Raw genomic sequence first — 20127 nt, 5'->3', positions numbered from 1 at the left:
AGGGAACTTGCTTTATATTTCTGTGGGAAGCTCCTATCATAACAAACGTAATATTGACACGCAGTATAAATACAAAATAATCATACAGGTCTTGATTCAGGAAAGCACTTAAGCATGTGCTGAAGTCCTACTGAAGTCTAGCCCTTTGAGCAGATACTTAAATGCTTTCCTGAGTGGAAGCCATTGTGATGAGGGAATTTTGTCTCTGATGAGTAGTCTCTTGGTTCAGTTGGCCTGATAACAAAAGTGAGTCAGGATTCTGCAACAATTATTAGGAGCCACTTGAAATGATGACATCCTAAATGGGAAAGGAGTCAGACTCATGTTTTGGGAGGGCAGAGGAAAGTCATTCTGCAGGGTTGATGGGGCAGCATATAGCACTAATTAATGTTGTCATTAAACTGGCTATTTAATTCTATTAGATATTTTTGTCAGGTGATGAAAATTCAAGCTTTGCACACTTACTGAAATGAAATAGCTAATGAGAAAAATAATTACAGGTTAGGCTATATTTACTTTTTTTAAACGCCTTAGTTATTTTTGCATTTTATCTACAGAAAATCAGTCTTCTCAAGACCAGGCCTCTACCCTGCAAGGTGAACTAGCTACAGTATAACATGGAAATCAATTAAGCCACCATATGAAATTAATGGAATGCATGTGACCCTCATAGTACACTAAATTCAACGCTCTTTGTCAATACAATTTTAATTGAATCAAATTTTATAATATCCTAATGAACATAAATAATACCAGAACTGGAATTTTTAACCACAGAAATGAGCTGATGCATTTTAACTGAATTCTATAAAATTATTACCAGTATTAGTAATGCTAAAACAAATTGATGTCATAGTCTGTGCTACAAAAGCCAGGCTCTCCATATCTGAAATCTTATGAAAACTGATGTGCCAGCTAGGTAGGGGACATGATACCTGATGTTCTTGTTGGTCAGGGGATGTGACTGAGTTTTGGTTAACAAGAAGGTTTTTAAGTAATTAATAGGCCCCTTTAAGGTATTACAGGCATGCTGGCTATGGAACTTGTTTAACAAAACTCTCAAGTGCTTGTTAAATTTAGAGTCCAGCTACGTCTGTACTGAAGTAACGCAGTCCACTGTGTGAACATGAATTCATAGTTTACAAAGACAAAAACACTGTGGTGAAAAAGTCCATTGAATTTTTTTCTTTTGGCTTTTTGTGGCTTTGAACAATAAATCCTCATTACCCCAGTTTAAGGAGCATTAATGTTGAGTTTTAATACAGTGGCCCCTATTAAATGTGCATAATGAAATACTGGAACAATTTTTAATTCACTAATCTAAGCTTTGTACTGCAAATTTTGCAAGTACACAGAAAACGCTTTCTTTTAATGAGCTGATTTGTCATGAAAACCACTGAAAAAATGATTAGAAACAGTTCTGCTCAGATAACCTATATTCTGTATTTCTCTTTCCTCGTTACTACGACATTGGCCTGAATGCAAGGGGCCAGAATCACCAGTCTGCTCAGGCAGCTTTACTCTGCTTTTGTGACCCAACACGACCATAAACGTTATTTAACTGGCTGGGTAAACCTGGTTTATGACTGCCTTGTATCTCTAGACTGAGCACACGGGTGAATGTGACCTAGGATTTTAAGAGTCCTACTGATGTTTATTCTTCACTTGGAGTATCCTCTCTGTTTTCCTTCTGTTGTTGTTGGAGAACACATCTTGTTGCTATGTAAACATCTGTCACAAAAAAGCAGAGGAGCAACTCTCAGAAAATGTCTTAAGCAGAATTCAGTGCCCATGAACTGCTTTTTTCCAAACTACTCTAAGGTACCCACTGTTGATTAACTTTTATCATAATGTTAACGTAGTCGTGCAAACAAAATTGCCCGGCAAATGGTCTAATTTGTTTTGTTACAAACAGATATAGTGAAACCTTCATAGATAACTGAGAGACTGTGTTAACATACTTTGGCTGTGTGGTCCTAACTGTGTTTCTGCCAGCAACATTGCCAAAATTCAGAAGGTTTGGCAGTGCAACGTTGCTCTCTTGGGATGGTTGGTAGTTTGCTTTTTATGTTGTCTACGAGGAATTTAATTTAATGCATTCAGGTGATTTATATTATGTACAGGAGGGAAAGCTCAAGATGACTAGGTCAAATTCTAACTTAGCTGTAAAGAAAGTAACCTCTCTAAGGCAGATACAGCGAACGGGCTTTCAGTGTAAAGAACTGCAGGGCTTGCTGCTTAGCACAAGGGATGTGTTATTCTACCATCATGGATATTAGTGGTGCAGTAGCAGATTTGAGAACCAAGACTTTGGTTATCAGGTCACATAACCACCAGTTTTACAACTATGGCACAGAGCCAGCCTTGCTTAAAAGTTTTGGATGTTGCTAGAGCAGTAATTTGGAGGTGTAGTGTGGCAAATAGGTCTATTCCCCAACTTCTAGGATTCTGACAAATGATTAATGTTGCCTTTTTTTGTTATAGGACCTCAAAATGGTTGGAATGATCCTCCTGCTTTGAACAGAATTACAAAGAAGAAGGTATTGTATGAGATTGGTATCCCACTAAACTGCATACGATGCATTTTAAAAAGCAGTATCTTAACTAAATATTATGAAAACCATTGCTGGAAGAAGAAAAAAATGAAGTGTTATCGTCAAACAGCAATTTAATAGCATTGTGAATAAAAGTTGTGTTTAAAGGGAAGGAAGACATGTAAATTTTCAGCATATATTATCTCCTGAAATACATTCGTAAACACCCTGAAATATGCATCCAAAGGAGGCTGAGTTCTTGGGAAAATTGTTGTTAATAATCGGTGGTCACAGTTTGGGACAAAAGTACTACGGACCATTGTTATTTGCAGAAAAGCAGGTGAATTGTGAATGTTTTCCCTAGGGCCAGACTCTGAGCTGGCGTATGTTGTCATAGCTCCATTGACCTTCTCTTTAGCTACAACAATGTCCACAAGTTGAGGATCTGGCCCCTGGTATTTACTAATGGTATGACAAGTGTCACGATGAGAGACCATGATATAAAACTTCACCTTTATCAAAGAGTCTGGGTGGGAAAATGCAGCATGACCAGCATAGACGGCAGGAGTGAGGAGCTCAGGACACTTTTATTAGGGTAGAATGAGCCTTCTAATTCTAGCCTCTGGGTTCATTGTGGAACATTTGGCAGTGATCAAAATTCTGTCATAGTGGCCCACATGAAATCAGATAGTGGTGATCTGTCCAGTTCTTCATGGCAGTCTGAGCACACAGAATAAGGTTGTGAATGTACATAGAGACAAAACTACAGTAACTAGTAACCCCTGGAGTTTGTCTGTGCAGGTCAGGATTACCAAACATCATTGGCAGGATGGAGTTGAGGAAGCTTGCACTGTTCCTGTAAATGACAAAGTCAGGGCTTTGGTCTCCAAAGCTGTCAGTCTGGGGTACCTTTTAGAGGGGGTTAATACTCTCAAAGAGGAGGAGGAAGCATACCAGTCTGGATAACGCCCTGATGATAAATTAATAAAAAAATTGGTTAGAAAATGCTGTCTTTTTAATTGGATTTGTTGTTGTGGAATGTTTTGGTCATAGCCCTGGCTTCTGTTACACAACCTGATCTTTAGGGTTTGGGAGTTATTTCAATAAAAAGTCATGATCTTTGTCACCCTGCCCGAATTGGTTCCAGCCAAGCTTCCATTATGAATATTTACGCACTGATTTATTTCCTGTGTATTTTCAGTATAATAGAGTATGCGTTTCTTAATGGTTTTTAAACTGTTACTTAAATATTGTTAAATGGTTTTAAAACAATTTTTATCGTAAAATAAAGGATATTTTGCATTTTCCCCCCAAACAAGCCTTTTTTATAATTTCCCATGACTAATGACTTAATGTTTATTAATTAAAACAGTGAGGGCCATGATTTTTCTTTTTTATAGCTAAAACTGTGACTTTTGCTTTTTTTTGCTGTGACCAAAACATGTCTTTTGCCATGACAAGCAACCAGCCATAATTACAGTTTCATTAAACCACAACCACACTTAGCATCTTGGACTTTCTTGTTGTTTCCTTTAATACCCTTAAAAAGTGTGGAAAGTCTAACTGGGGTTTGTTTTTCACGTTATTGTAGTTGTAACAGAAGCCAGCATCCCATTTAGTCATCTGTTCTTTCCTCTCCCAAACTCTCTCTCTCACGTTTGTGGCCTTTTGTGAGTATGTACATACAAACATTTAGGCACTAGTTCTGAACTGCATTAATAATTGGACTTAATAGCAATCTGTTTGCCAGAGGCTTGACTCTCATTTGAAAGATGTATTGTTTGGATAGTGGCAGCTGTGGGGTAGGCGCTTTACAGATGAGAATAAAAAACCGTTCTTGCAAATAAGATCTTAAAATATAAACACAGATTAAAAAACAATAAGAAATGAAGTATTCATAGACTATTTCCCATCTGAGTAATGCTATCATTAAATAATCTGGATATTTGGGAGTTAATTTTCTGTTATTAACTGAGATTCATTCTCACTTACGCTTTCGTTTTCTTGAAAGTGAAACGCCACGTTGTAATGACTGTATGCCACTCTGTGAGTTCTAGAGTGTCTTCTACTATGTGGTACCCACTACTGCCTGTAGCTCCCAATCCTGTACGCACTTAATCACATGCTTTTCCAGTTGGTGACGAGCCCTTTGGCTTGAAGTTAAGCATGTGTGTAAGTGTTCGCTGGATTGGGGTTTTAGATTGTAAGATTTTTGGAACAGAGACCTTTTATGTACTTGTTTTCTGTCACTTGTACAACTTATGTCAATTTATGTCATAAGTCAGAATGTATAAGGAGATGGGAGAAAGGGATTGTTTCCTATATTTCTGTATTACAGGTACATCATGTTTGAAAGACAGGGTTAGTACAATACAGCCCTTTTTGTGGAAATAATGAGCAGAGAAGGCATGGTAAACTTCTTGTCTGATTTTCTTTAGACACCTGATCACTTCATGCCTCCTGTTCCCATCACATCCCCAATAATGAACCCTCTGCTGGATCCACAATCCCAGATGCAGCAGCCGCCAGCTTCACTGCCACCGGCAGCCCAGGCTGCGTTTCAGCCCTCGCATCTTCCATCAGGGCAGCCCATTTTACAAAACCCTTTCCAGCCTATTCAGCAGCCTCTGGGGCAGGCAGTCGTGCCTCCGGCTGTCTCAAAAACTAGTACAGAGGGGGCACCAGGAGCTCCAATTGGCAACACCATACAGGTAATGGCAATTAAGCTGATGTTGTTTTGTATTCCGGTAGTGCTTAACCCCCCCATCCAGGACTGGGGACTCATTATGCTAGGCACGGAACAGACACAGAATGAGAACTTTCTCTGTTCATCTTAGGCTTCAACTACACAAGAAAGTTGCACCGGTTTAACTAAACTGATTCAAAAGGCTGTGTGTACACTCTTGTTTTGGTTTAGCATAAGTCAATTGGGAATTGGTTTCTGTTAAACTGAAATAAGCCCCTCTTAAGCTGAAGTAAGAATGTCCACATGGGGGTTTGCACGGTTTAAATGGGTATAAAAGCCAATTTAAGTTGAACCAGTACATCTTTCTCATGTAGACAAATCCAGAGAGAGGCTGAGAGAGAAGGCAAAATCGAGTAAACCGTCTCACGGTTCAAGGCTATCTGCACCTCTGCCCCCTTCAGTGGTCTCTCTGAATGCAACCCCTTCAGACTTTAGGCCTCAAGGCTTTAGGTCTCCAGGGTGGAATCTCATGATTCTCCCACTCTCAGACAAGAGGGTGGGCTGCAGCCTCCTGTGCACCAACCGTGATGGCTGAGCAGGCCTGACTAAATTTGGCTGCCAGCAGCCTTTCTTTCACAGCTGTGACCAGTGTGAATATAGAGACCCAATACAGCTTTGACAAACCAAAGTATTGTGTAACTTTAATAGTACGGCCAAGCATAACAAGGGAACGGGAGGGTTAACACAACAAATCTACAGGCATATTTGTCTGACCTAGATTCTCCCAGGCACCCCCACTTTTGGGGGCTGGGGTTCACTTTGCTTCCCATGATCCCTGTGTCTTCCTCCCCGTGCTTTAGAATCTCTGTTTGTCAGTCCGAAGGTTCTTTGTTTCCAGCTTCCTGCCTGACGACCTCTTCATTGGCTTACAGATTAGTACCTCCTATACTGGGTCCCCTCCTGACGGTTGATCTCAACCTGGTCATAGGTAGCGATGCCTGTCTCATTTGGTATCTGTGAATGGGGCAACCTGAAGCCATCATCCCCTTTCCTGCAGAGATGCCAGGAACTCCTGCTGGAATTAACCCCTGGTAATCATGACAAACAATGCAATAGCAACCAGTTGGACATAAATTATAAATCAGTTATTACAGGCATGTCCTGTGTCCTTCTCCCACCCATCCTTTGTTTATATTGACCAACCCCAACCTCAGAGCATTCGTCCCCTTTCCCCAAACCGGAACAAGACTAATGCCAGGAGGTGTTTATCTCACTATGAGTAGCAGGATCTTACACAGCTGAAAGAGCATCATGGGGTTTGTATCCGCCATCTTCATTCAAGATTGTCACTTTATAACCATAAACACCTAGTTGCTGCTGCTTTGCACTTGCTACTACCCTGGGCCAGGCAGTCAGGCTAATCGAGTCGCTCCTCCCTGCGACTACCCTGCTTTTCACAGCTGCTGCTGAAGAAGAGACATCAGATGCACTCCCCAGCTGAGACACTGCTAATGTTGCCTCTTCAGTGATCTCAGCTCCGCAGGCGTGGAAGGGAGGAGCGAGTGAGCGTGCTCAGATTGTTAGTAACTTGTGATGAGTTTAAGAAACAATGATAGAGTACCTACAATTCCCGAGGAGTTTCCAAAGTGACTTTAACACCCCATCTTCTCTTTAGCATGTGCAGTCGTTGCCAGCGGAGAAGATTACAAAGAAGCCTATTCCTGATGAGCACCTTATTCTGAAGACCACATTTGAAGCTCTCATCCAGAGATGCCTGTCGTCTGCCACAGATCCAGTAGGTCTTTGCATTGGTGATCCATTAGTGGAGCAGCACGCTATAATTTTAATTCGATGTACACCGTGGTGGCTGCATTAACCAGTGATAAGTCTCTCATTCGTTTTAACTCTTCCTGGCCCAAGGGATCCCTCGGCACTTTACAGACATAAAGCAGACACAGACTGTAGACAGAGACCCACGCGCACCATGGAGAGGCAGCCACGCTGGGGACGGAACGTGGCAGCCGCTCAGCAGCAGCACAGCAAAGCACCACAGGCATTTCAAATGGGAAACAAAGAATCAAGGGTGATGAAATCCTGGCTGCGTTGATGTTAATGGCAAAACTCCTATTGACCTCAGCGGGAGCAGGATTCCACCTCAAATCTTTACTAACTCTGTGACCTAGTGCTAACGATCTGCCCCACCACACGGGAAACATGGCTCCAGGTCCGGGTCACCTTGTCGCTGGATAAGTAGGCCTAGATAGAGCACTGCTTCTGGGAGAAAGGCAGGAAGGAATTCCTTCTGTCCACAAGGGCAGATTCCTTCCATGGTATTAGTGGCATCGTTGGGCTCCCTTCTGGCTCTCTTCTGGCTGGAAGAACTGGAGCTCTGGTCTGGGTTGGGGGGTGGAGAGCAATGGGATCCCCGCTCTATTTCTGTTTAGGAGAAAAGGATTCCTCTGCCTCTCTTCATACTAAACCCACCCCCTTAAGGTAGGAGCTATGCTAATCTGATTTGGCATATCATTGTCTGTTTAGCCCATTCCTTTAACTGGAGCAAGAAACCTCATATGCCGAGGTGGGTATTCGCTGAGGCTATTGTGCATCCGAGCTGAGAGACGGGCAGAAGGATCATATTAAGCCTCCATTTTTGATAGGTGTGTGACACTCCCCAGAGGTATTCAGGGTGTGAGGTGCCTCATCACCACCTGCCCATAGCATGAAGCAGCTTTGCCTGATGCCTGCTGTAGATCAGCTCCCTGAAACCAACAGCCTGTGGCCCCAGACAAGCACTGACTTCCAGGTGTCCACAACCCCACCCTCTCTATGCGGGCTAGTCACAATCACACCCCGAGCCCCATCTACCAGCATCCCCCTCCATAATATCTAGCCCTTGTCACTGGGCCCGCACAGGAATTACCAGCTAAGCTGTCCCTGAAGGCACAGAGTACGCACAGCTTGACTAGAACAACTCAGGATCAGATCCTTTATAACAACGCAGCATGGCAATCTCTTTATAGTGAAAACAAATACGAACCTCTAAATGAAGGTTAAGATTTTAAGAGCTAGCGAGCAAGGATAAGAAGAAGAATAGATTTCAAATAAAAGAAAACATAAAATGCAATCCCAGGTCTATACTTATGGATGGTCACCTTTTCCTATTTGAAAGAATCTGTTCTCTCCTAAGGATTCAGTCTTTAACAGAGCTGTTTTAGTCATAGCTCAGATACTGGTTTTCATGAATACCTCCTGCCCTTTAAGCAGTTTCCTCAGTCAATAGATGACAGAAAGTCTTTTAGTTTTTTCCTTATATTTCCCAAAACTCATTATTTTGTCCCCAAAGATGGGGAGACCCCTGAGATTTCCTTCTTGGGGAGCTGGCTCCAAGGTGTCTTCCCGCAGGTCTGTTTATTTCACATCCATATGTTGACTTGAAATCCAAGTGTAGCTCCCATTGTGTTTTGGCTTACCATGCTTAATCTATATATGAACCTAAGCAGTCATGCAAATACACATCCCTTGTCTGGCTAAACCAGTTTTTCACCTTTGCTGGGGACTAACATCTGGACACAAACTTGTAAGGACATATTTTCAGTATATTGACATAACTTCTTAAATATAATGAGTACACACACTTCACAATGATATTTTTGACCAGCATCATCCTGGCTTTCATTTAAGATCTCACATGGTATTCTATACAGCAGCAATGTGTTAGGTGTAGTGAGTTTGTCAGGCCTGTTAGGAGTTCCTGACCCAGCTCAGAGAACCCTTTACCTATTGGCATCAATGGGCCTCTATGTCACAAGGTGACGTGTGTGTCATGATAACAAACAGGCTTCAGAAGAAGGGGAGAGGGGGAGAAGTATTAAGTGGTTAGCTAACCAGTTTTTAATCATTGGGTTTATTCAGTGGCTCTTGTCTCTGTAGTAATAGATGGTTGTGCCAATGTCCTCCCATACCATGTGACCACTGCGGTCTAAAGCAATGTTTCTCAAACTGGGGGTCCTGATCCAAAAGGGGGTTGTAAGCCTATTGTAGGGGGGTGGATATATTGCCACCTTTACTTCTGCACCTACTGTCAGAGCTGGGCGGTTGGACAGCGGTGGCTGCTGACTGGGCGCCCAGCTCTGAAGGCAGCGCTGCGCCAAAGTAAGGGTGGCATGGCATGGTATGGGGGAGGAAGGGGGGGTCATCACAGCCTGAAATACTTTCAAAGGGAGGCCCAGCAAAAATAGTTGGAGAACCCCTGCTATAAAGGATGGAATTTCAGATCTGCTCAAGTGTTTAATCATGCTGCCCTCTAGTGGCAACGTACAGAGACTAGACTAGAGCTCTACTACTTTTGCAGAAACGTTTTACTGTGGTTTATTACGGTAAAGTACAACAGCTGTGCCTGGCTCATTTACTGCAAGTGCCAGTCCATGATCTTTTTAACAGCTTCGGTGCGCTTCCTGAGTTGTCACTCCAATTCCAAAGAAAACAAACATTTCTAAGTAAGCAATGGAAATATCGGTGAGACTCCGAGAGAGAGATTTGCGTTGAGTCAATAACACTGCAGCTGTAAAGAATCATATTTACTCCTCAGCTTGTGCCAACAGTAAGTAGGTTATGAAAGGAAGATTGAGTGGCTGTTGGCCTCCTGTATGCTGAATATGTTTAACCAGTGACAGAGACACAGGTTTCCATTATTAATATAAACTGACATGTTGGTGCTGGAATACAATAATGGCTTTGTAGTAAGCATTCAGTGGACTGTTCACAAATTGGCTTTGTATCATATTTACTGAACCGCTATCTAACATTTAAACTAGAGATGTAGTTTTGGTTTGATACCAACTTGTATCATAGTCTGTTTCCTCCTCTTCTTGTTTCTCATTCCAGCCATTTCCTGGTAGATCTGTACAGGTTGTCTTCATGGGAGGTGGGAAAGAGTCCCTTCATTTCCTTTTGATAGTTTTCAGAATACTATCTGTGACTATTCAGTAGCAGTTGATTGCCCAATGCTTTTCTCTACAGCGGGATGGGAGCAAAAGTCAAATACAGTAAAGAAGTCTGGCCTTTTGCTCCCATAATTCTACCTTCTCCGTTCTGGGCAGCAAATGTAAGAATGGCCTGAAGAAAATTCAGTTCATGTTCTGACACCACTTCACTTTTTCTTGTTTTCTGCATATGAAAAGGTCACTTTTTCTGGGGCATCAGCCCAGTCGTTTGTTTAATTCTTTAAAAATCTCTCAGATTTTCTTGGGCAGAGCAAACATTCCCTGGACACAGTAGCTGGAAAAGCTTTCATGCGTCCTTCCGTATATTTGAGGAATAGATATCATTAGCACATGGGCAGTCTCTCCCAGGCTATGTACAAATACAGGACTTGGTATGAAAGACAGTGTTGTCTAGTGGTTAAAACAGGGAACTGGGAGTCAGTAGAACTACTTGCAGCTCTGCTGCCGACTTGGGTTGTGACTTTGTGCCATTTGCTGAACACAGGTGTTATTCTCATCACTTAATCCTTCTATGCGTCAATTCCTCCATCTGTAAAAAGAGGATAGTACCCAGGCTGTCAAGTGATTTGAGACAAATGGTACAAAATCTTATATGTGGGAGGTCACGCTAAGAGGCTCTTTTCTCACCCTGTCATGTCATTTTGGGAAATCATTTTTGTCTTTAAATCCCTGGATACCACGCAGGGTTATGCCACGCTAGCTCGAGAATGTGCTTGTGGAATGACATTCTCCTTGAAGCTTTTGCCACCTGAAATAACCTTGCTTTATCTGAGCCATCCATCACACTTCAAATCTCTACTGAAATACAGCCATATAACTGTTAATTCTCTCTCTCTCTGTTAGTGCTTTACTGAGTACGATAACTCAGTGAAATGCTCTCTGGTAAATGAAGTTATTGATTCTAGAAGGTCCTGAGACTGCATTGGAAGAAGGAATCCCAAGATCTTCCCCAAACTAGGGTGTCTCCAATGCTGCTGGCCTCTCCTCATTCATGTTTCACTAGCCGCGGCATGTGTGCTGTGCTATTTACAGCTGGAGGACTCTCAGTTTTTACTTTGATTAGTCATGTGCAAAACTTCATATTCACAGCTGTTCACAAACATGATGTGGGGTGAAAATTCACCATCTCACTAATGAATGTGCCACTTTTGGTGGAACGTAGTGAAATTCCACCCCACACCCTGGGCAGGAATCATGAATCTATCTTAGGTGAAAACTTGCTATTCTAAGAGAAATGTCATCATTTTTGTGGCAGAAAAGATCACACTGCACCCATAAATTTCTGTCTTTGCAAAATTAGAACTCTCAATGGGCACAAAAGATGTTTTGTAGCTTGGGGTTTGTTTGTTTTTTCCTGCTTGCAGTAAGAATTGGTTTACACATGTTCCTATTTTTACTCTTAGTAGCCTTGCCATTAAAATACAGTCAGAATAAGTTTTAAACTAGTGAATTTCATTTCTTGTTTTTTGTCTTTTATTACTGTCAGTCCTTGAACTCTCAGGACAAAATTATTCCTTGGGCTGGATATTTTGATCTTAGCGTTATTTTTACTTAACAGAAATCATGTTTTCCCAGTTAGCTGCAAAAGAAAATTTATACTATATATTTGTGTGTCACTTTTTAAAATCCCAAAACATTGAGGATGTTTCACAAACTACACATGTGCTGTACTACTGCAGTACAGTAGGTAGGCAGAACCTTAGGTGTGGGGGTTGGCTACTTTCTACTATCACCTAGTCTTCGTCTTTCGTAGTACAATCAATGGCAAAAGGTACTGAGCAAACAGCTTAAGAACAGAACATAAGAATGGCCATACTGGGTCAGACCAAAGGTCCATCCAGCCCAGTATCCTGTCTACCAACAGTGGCCAATGCCAGGTGCCCCAGAGGGAGTGAACCTAACAGGTAATGATCAAGGGATCTCTCTCCTGCCATCCATCTCCACCCTCTGACAAACAGAGGCTAGGGACACCATTTCTTACCCATCCTGGCTAATAGCCATTAATAGACTTAACCTCCATGAATTTATCCAGTTCTCTTTTAAACCCTGTTATAGTCCTAACCTTCACAACCTCCTCAGGCAAGGAGTTCCACAGGTTGACTGTGCGCTGAGTGAAGAAGAACGTCCTTTTATTTGTTTTAAACCTGCTGCCCCTTAATTTCATTTGGTGACCCCTAGTTCTTATATTAAAAGTAAATAACTTTTCCTTATTCTAAGCTTAAAGTCTGACTGAAAACAATGCTAATCAGGGAATCTTAGTTGCTGCTGTTCATTCGCTATACAGTTCCCTTTGTGACTAAATTATATTCTCACTATAAAATCAGAACTGTGTTCTTAGTACTGCTCCACTTCCTTTTTTCCCCTTCAGCAAACCAAGAGGAAGTTAGATGATGCCAACAAACGCCTGGAGTTTCTGTATGACAAACTTAGGGAACAGACAGTAAGTAGTTTTGTTCTTTTATTACTTTGTCTTTAAATATTTTTTCCATATGATGTTGCATTTATATATATTATATCATTGGTTAGATGCACAGCATTTCAGTAGAATACTAATGCAGAGGTTGTTCTTATGCTGTAGGCATTTCTAAGACTTTCTTGAAAAGATGGCATTGAAACAGGTTTAATTATCACATATTAATCATTACCTAGAATGATTGGCACTGTGAGCGTGTGCAGACTTTTCATGCATGTGGTGGAGTTATGGCGTTTGTATTGTGGTAGTGCCTCGAGGCCCTGACTGAGATCAGGGTCCCACTGTGCTAAAAGCACACAATTGTAGTCCCTGGTCCAAAGAGCTTACCATCTAAATAGATAAATCAGACAGAGGAAGTATCATCCCATTCTACAGATGGGGAGCTAAGGCATGTGGAGACTGAGTGAGTGGTCCAAGGTCACACAGGAAGTTTTGTGGATTGGCCAACTACCGAACTCAGTTCTGCTGAGTACTAGCCCCAGTGGCATAACCATAAGACCCTCTTTCCTTCGTGATAAATCTTTTTGTTGTTGACACTTGCTTGTGGGATGCTTCCAGAAGAGGAGACAAACCTTAACGTACGTAAATAAATAACAATAAAGCCATTAATGAGTCTTGTTCATAGTCATCCCTAACACAGGTGCTCTGAACTCAGGGAGATGCTGGTGTAATAGTGGTGTAAAGCCATGTGTGGAATTGGCTGTATGTTCCAGAATACAAGTTTGCCTTGAGCCTCTGCCCTATTCCAGAAGAGCTCTGTAGACATTTTTTCTTATTCTGGTATTTTGATGATTCAGTTAATATTCTTCCACTCTGAACAGCCTGTAAACACTGGTGTAAAAGGGCTTGACCAAAGTCAGCTGAGGTCAATGAGAAGACGGCCATTGAGTTCATTAGGCTTTATTTTAGGTCCAAAATGCTTTACTTCTTTGCTGCACCTTTTCCAAGGGATGACCCAGGTTCCACAGCAGCACTGTGGTTTGATGCTTGACCTTGGCTATTCAATCTTCTGACTTTGGCGTACTGGATGTTTTTCCTTCTGCTGAACTTCCTTCTGTGTCCTCGGCTTCATTTCAGCTCTCCCCAGCAATCATCAACGGCTTGCACAGCATTGCGAAGAGCATCGAAACGCGCAACTACACAGAGGGACTGAACATCCACACCCACATAGTCAGCACCAGCAACTTCAGCGAGACATCTGCCTTCATGCCAGTGCTGAAAGTCGTCCTCACCCAAGCCAATAAGCTGGGGGTCTGATGTTACCCCCCTCCCTCACCTATGCAGAGCTTGTGATGTCATTTTTTCAAAGAAGTACATTTCTGCAAAACATGTGCAAGAAGGGGACCAAATACCAGACCTTATAGCATGTTGCAGTAGATCTCTGATCAATGGCACGACACTATCCCTGCAGATCTGTGTCATTTTAGAATGGCCTTTGAGCCCGGGTGCTTTTTTATTTTAATCGTTTATCATCCCTAATGATTCCTGTCTACAGACAGTATATTTAATGGATTACACCTCGTAGTGTCAATTTTAAGTGCATGTTGTACGACTAAACAGTGGTTTTTAATACAGAAATGTGTGGTAAAAGCTGATGGTAGGTTGTGTATCAGACAGACCTTATAACACGTTCTTTCCACCTCCCCTGCCATTCCTCCATATCCACCAGATTAAAGTGTCTGATCCTCTTTTTAAGTGTATTTTGTCATTCATTTTTTAAAGCTACCTTCAATTCAGTTTATTCCAATTCGATGTTAAATAGCTTAATTTTGCACTGGGGCAAATAAGAAAAATAAAGGTTGATGTGATCTTTTCAATAAAGGTTAATTTATTAAAACATGTCTGTATGACATGAAACTTTGAGATTTGAACCTGGAGCCAGGGGGAGAGCTATCCATCACTTTGGGGAGACGTGGACATGTTTTCTCAGTGTTGAGTGCATTATGGATGTCCTGGTACAGAGGGATTAAGACAATTCTATTCCAAGTTTACATCAGGGTGTTCACATGTCAAGGAAGGGCTTAGCAGAGCATTGAAAGATCTGAAATCATTACAAGTTGCTAAGGCAACTAATAGAGAGAGGTGGGCATTCAGCACATAAACAAAGGCAAACCTTTTCTTGCATTCCCCTGATGTTAGAAGTTATAGGTGGCCATTTTCACATCTGCAGTGCTCTGACGTGCACTGTGCTGTGACATGACCGCTGCCATGCCACTGGCCCCATACCAAGTCAGGTAAGTTTCTTGCGTGTTTGTTATTTACTGATGCCATTTTCTGCTTTGTTTAAAATGGTACTTGAGTTTTTAAAATTTGAAAAACGTGTCATGAGTGGCAACTAAGTGTGGTAAGGACAATTCCATCATTACTGGACTCTCTCATTAAAAGATAATGCCCTCAACAGCCTGTGTTTGTGAGACTATAGACCCACAGAAGCTATCAAAACTGCTCTTGAGGAGCTGCAGTAGAGAACTTTTCACTCCATCAGATGCTGAGACTTTTAAATATAGACAACAAAAGTGAGGTTCCTAAATCCATAATTAGGCACCTACATAATCCTCCTCCTATTCTTCTGTAGTGGGCTATTGTATTTGCTGAATAGTGGCAGACAGATGAAATATGGCAGCACTGCCAGAACCGAATGATGAGGCTCAGGAATCCTTTTTCTTGTCTCCGTGCGAAAAATAAGCTGGTCAGTCATCCACCCATGGATTCTTGGACCATATGGTCGAGTAAGTATTTCCCATCAGCTCTGTAAATGGACTGATTAGATGTGTCCCAGTTCAGCATCATGTGGCATTTCCTCTTGTGGGGAACAGTCTCACAGATCCAGTCTGGCTAGCCCCGGTTACAGGCTCTGTTCATAGGCTGTAGTTGCGGTTGTGGGTATGGTGAAACCACACGGCTAGCCTGTCACCATATCACCAGCACGGCTACTCTGGCTTTGTCAGTAGCCTGCCTCTACTTAGGCAGTCCTCCAAGCTGGAGACCCAAGCTTTCTAAAAATAGAACAGAAATGTATTTAATGGGAAAAATCTGCTATTTTATCAACGAGAACAGTTTGGGAACAACATGGTGATAGTTCATCCGTCACCTTCTGCTTCCATCTTCAAAGAATGTCCAGCAAGTAAACCGCTCTCTGGTGTTTATAAACGCAAAGGGTCATTTTCGTGTAAGGAAGCCAATGAAGCGCTGCCTGTTTCTCACTGAAACCAGATTTCACTGGAACCCCATTTATATCACTGGAGTTACTTCTGATTTACATCAGCCTGGTCAGGTCAGAATAAATCCCAGAGGTTGTGGGGAAAAATAATAAAACATTGAAACTTTGGCACGAGGAGTCTTGTCTTATGATAGCTGGATGTGTCCTGTAAGAAGAGGAGCCTGTCCTGGAAAAGAGAGCGTTCTCTAGCCAGTGCAAAATCTACATATACATAGGGAGGGAAGAGTTCACCGGCATGTGCAGTTTTAATAGAATTTTCTAGTACCACCTTGCAACAGACGGGGAGGTAAGGTGGAGTCTATTGACAGTACTATAGAAATAACGGATACTTCAGCAAAAAACCTTTCTTGCTTGTAAATCCTTGTCATAGGTTTACCGTGTTTTACCTGGGGAATTTCCTAAGACTGGCCGACAAAGGAATGTTTTGGATTATCTTTTAATCACAATGGCTTTTCCGTCCTGTCCACTGTTTATATAAGATATTTAATTCAGTGCTTTTGGGATAACAGAGCTCCCTGACATACATACTGGGAATGTGGGTTTTGTTCCATGCTGCTTCGTAACAATGGTCCTACTGTCAGAAGAACAGATTCTAAACTGGACCCCTGGGAGGAAAAAGAGGGAGAGGAACCATTTAATCCTTAATGTCTTCCCATCAAATGGGGGTGGTGTTCTCCTGATCCTGTTCTAGAATGTGGAGCAGTCAGATTCTTGCCTCCTCCGCTCAGGGGCTCCTGGTAGTTGGATAGTTGCTTAAGTCCTTGGATTTTTGCCCGCATTTGTCTTCGAAAAAATGTGTGTCCAGCAAGCCTCAACTCCCTTGAGGTGCTTTGAGCCTCAGGTGACCCAAGCGGTAAGATGATTCCATTTGATTAGTCTGGTTGGCACTGTCCTTACAATTTAGCAGGGAAACCGTTCCTCCTCCATCAGTTATTTCCCCGCTCCCTGCTCCTCAACCATATGTTGGTCCTGGATGACTCTGCAGAAAAGACATCTAATGTGGATTAGCAATTCAAAACCACATTAAGCATCGATTAGAGAGAGAGAAAGGGTAGGCAAGGGCAGATCGCATTCAAGCCTAAATGCTAAAACAGGATGATTACTGCATCTCTCTTGCTTTCCCTCCATAGCAGTGAGATTCTGGTTCCACTGAAATCAGTGACAAAACTTTACTGGTGCAGGACTATGCAGTGTTGTTGTAGCCATGTCAGTCCCACGATATTAGAGAGACAAGGTGGGTGAGGTAATATCTTTTATTGGACCATTTGTGTTGGTGAAAGAGACAAGCTTTCAGGCTGGACTAGGCTTTGGGGGCAGGACTAAGCCCTAGAATTGGACTAAAGTGAAGTCGGTTTTCATTATATGTTGTAAAAAGAACAGGAGGACTTGTGGCACCTTAGAGACTAACAAATTTATTTGAGCATAAGCTTTCGTGAGCTACAGCTTATTTGAGCTTATGCTCAAAGAAATTTCTTAGTCTCTAAGGTGCCACAAGTACTCCCTTTCTTTTTGCGAATACAGACTAACACGGCTGCTACTCTGAAACCTGTCATTATATGTTGTGTTATTTTCACAAATAATGATACAAAGCACAGTTTTAACATGTAACATTCTGTATGTAAGCGCACAACATGAGGGTTGAGCTTCCAACCTTAACTCAGCTCACCCAGGTTTGTGCATCCAGTCTCTTTTTTAGGTAGTTCTAAGGCTCTATGCTCTTTTAGTTTTTTCTAATTTCTCTTTCAATTACCCTGTGCAACTCATTACCACAATATATCATTAATGCCAAAAGTTTATCAGATTTTTGATGTTTAAAAAAAACAAACAAACAAACAAACATTGGACATTTATATGGATAACAAGACTATCCAGTTTTGGAATAGTAAACGTTTTAAAAAAAGAGAGTTTTGATCGGGGTATAAACCCTCAATCTTCAGGGCATAAGCCATTCTCTGACTATTTGAGTTAGGAACAAACTGAGGACTGGTTATCCCGCAGCTGTCTATTGCAATGTTTCTTGTACCGTTCTCTGAAGCATTGGTTCTGACCACTGTTAAAGACAGGATACTGGCCAGATCAACCGCTGACCTGATCCAGTCTGCCAGGAGCTATGTTTGCGCCTGTTATCTAATACAACATTTATGTTGTTTTTAAAAGGTAAATAAAAGTTGCCATTAGAGCTTGTGATATCTCTGAGCATTAGGTATTTGACAGGGTGTCTTTTTAACTCCGCCATTCTCATCTTTGAGATACCCCAAGACCAGGTTATTAAGAGAACCAGAGAGCACAACTCCAATGTTCGTGCACAAAATTTCCCACTTACTAATTTTGTTAGATCTTCATGAAAGCTACAAAGCAAGCCGTTTGTTTTCCTATTCATTCTGTTATCTCTGCACAGAATTACTGATCAGAACAGAGACTTTTTTTCATGCAACCATAATTCAAAAATCTCTAAATCAATTCCTCTCAGACTTTTCACAAGCAAACAAAAAAATACTTTTCTGAGCAAATTTCAATCCCTAACTTATTTGCTTGAGAATGTTAGCAGCAGAAACAGAGGAGTCAGAATGGAAGCAATCCTCAGCCTGAGCTATAATGCACACAACTCATGGCTACTTCAGTAATCTTCCAACAAAGGAAAATATTCTTTTTAAATTTTTTATTTTAAAGTAATCTTATACATAATATGCAGTGCATCAAAGGGAATTTAAGCCCCAATCCAGCAGAACACTTGAGCATGTGCTTAACTTGAAAGCACATAAATGGTTCCATTGACACATTTGAAGTAAAGGGGACTATTCACGTGATTAAAGTTAATCACATGCTTAAGTGCTTTGCTGGATCAGGGCCTTTGGTTGTCTCCGTTCCCTTCTCTGTCACTCAGTGAGTTCATAGGTCTTTGAACAATATTTTAAGATCACTTGCTAGGATCACAACTGATACATTTAAAAAAAGAAAAGAAAAATCAATATTTTACAGCTCTGTGCTGAGATTTCATGATGGCTGGATACTGTAACCTTCCTGCATTCCCTTTAACAGGCACTTGCTTCTCCTCTGCATTTTTCCAGAGAGAGAATTCTAGAAGAACATTTAAAATACATCTATAAAAGACCTGGGTTTAATTATATACTCTCTGCTGATTCAGTTGCCTCCGGAGCTCTAGTTGGTAATTAATTAGCACACTAAGCAAATGTGCTTTGCCCCAGTACACCTCATAAAATCGCTCTTTTCAAGCTCTGTTGAGCTAACATTTGAACATTAAAAACAAAGTGTTTACCCAAGGGGGAGGTTGCTTTTTTTATATTCCTCAGCCCAGTTCATTCAGTTGGGAAGAGACTTTGTGCTTCACCAGAACAGTGGTATTCATTGTGGGGTATACGAAGCCTGCATCACTATTCCAAAGGGGCATTGTATTGTACAGGGCAGGTAGGAATGAGCAATCAAGGTGCATTCTTAATTAGATCATGCCCTACTGCTCTGCTCTGAGAGAGAAACCAACTTGCATTTGCTTTTGATTTGAGCATAGTTACAAACCAGGGGCCCAATTCTAGCAAAACTCCCACTGACTTGAATGGGAGCAGGCCTGGAAAACCCCAGTGCCTTTTGGTCTCATTTTCTCTCTTTTGTGGCTTTGTTTATAGTGCATGTAATCAGTTTGATCATGAGCAATTGACAATGTGGGTACTCATTCGCACACTCGTGATCCATGTTGTCGCATCCCTTCTTTCAGCAAGATGGAAGTGCTCATGTTTCACACGGCCTCTGATGTTCCCATTTGCTTCGATGGAGAACACGTAAATAATCTAATGACATGTTTGATGACTGGACAGACTCAGTGAATATTGTTTCTGCTTCTATCAATGCAGTTAGTTCACAAATACATTTTTTGTTGGTCAGATGGTAAAGAGGGCTGTGTTCTCCTATAGTTCCTGATTAAACAAAACATGTAAACTTGTGCTTAACTGCATGTACATGCTTAATTCCATTCCTATTCAGCAAGGCACTTTGGCACTTTATCAGTGGAACTTATGACCATGCTTAAATGACTTGCTGAGTAGGAAAGAACTTAAGCATATGCTTACAGTTAAGCATTGATGTCAGTGAGACTCGAGCCCCTGCATAAGTGCTGTGGACATAAACACGAGGAATAGCCCCCTAAGTTTTACTTTAAATTCGGTTGCTTACTGGGTTTTAACTTTCCACCTTCAAAA

At 41.6% G+C, this 20127-nt stretch overlaps 2 protein-coding genes across 12 annotated transcripts in view; both read left to right on the top strand.

Moving 5' to 3' along the window:
* Positions 1-14484, top strand: part of SEC31A (SEC31 homolog A, COPII coat complex component) — a 65921-nt gene extending 51437 nt beyond the window's left edge. For 3 of the 11 annotated variants that reach the window (XM_074950492.1, XM_074950489.1, XM_074950490.1), the window contains exons 24-29: positions 558-596; positions 2485-2540; positions 4973-5245; positions 6896-7015; positions 12592-12663; positions 13774-14484. In XM_074950492.1, the coding sequence (XP_074806593.1) occupies positions 558-596; positions 2485-2540; positions 4973-5245; positions 6896-7015; positions 12592-12663; positions 13774-13953 (740 nt within the window). In that variant the 3' untranslated portion in view covers positions 13954-14484. The remainder of the gene's footprint in view (positions 1-557; positions 597-2484; positions 2541-4972; positions 5246-6895; positions 7016-12591; positions 12664-13773) is intronic. The other 8 variants (XM_074950499.1, XM_074950493.1, XM_074950495.1 and 5 more) reach the window with 6 other exon arrangements.
* A 358-nt stretch (positions 14485-14842) lies between these two features.
* The window catches only part of SCD5 (stearoyl-CoA desaturase 5), a 93029-nt gene continuing 87744 nt past the window's right edge, over positions 14843-20127 (top strand). Inside the window, exon 1 of the mRNA XM_074950502.1 lies at positions 14843-14930. The gene's annotated coding sequence lies outside the window, so the exon portion shown is untranslated. The remainder of the gene's footprint in view (positions 14931-20127) is intronic.

Source organism: Natator depressus, chromosome 4, assembly GCF_965152275.1.
Source record: "Natator depressus isolate rNatDep1 chromosome 4, rNatDep2.hap1, whole genome shotgun sequence".
Classification (NCBI taxonomy): domain Eukaryota; kingdom Metazoa; phylum Chordata; order Testudines; family Cheloniidae; genus Natator; species Natator depressus.
Note: the sequence above shows the minus strand (reverse complement) of the source record. Positions and strands in the feature narration are given on the sequence as shown.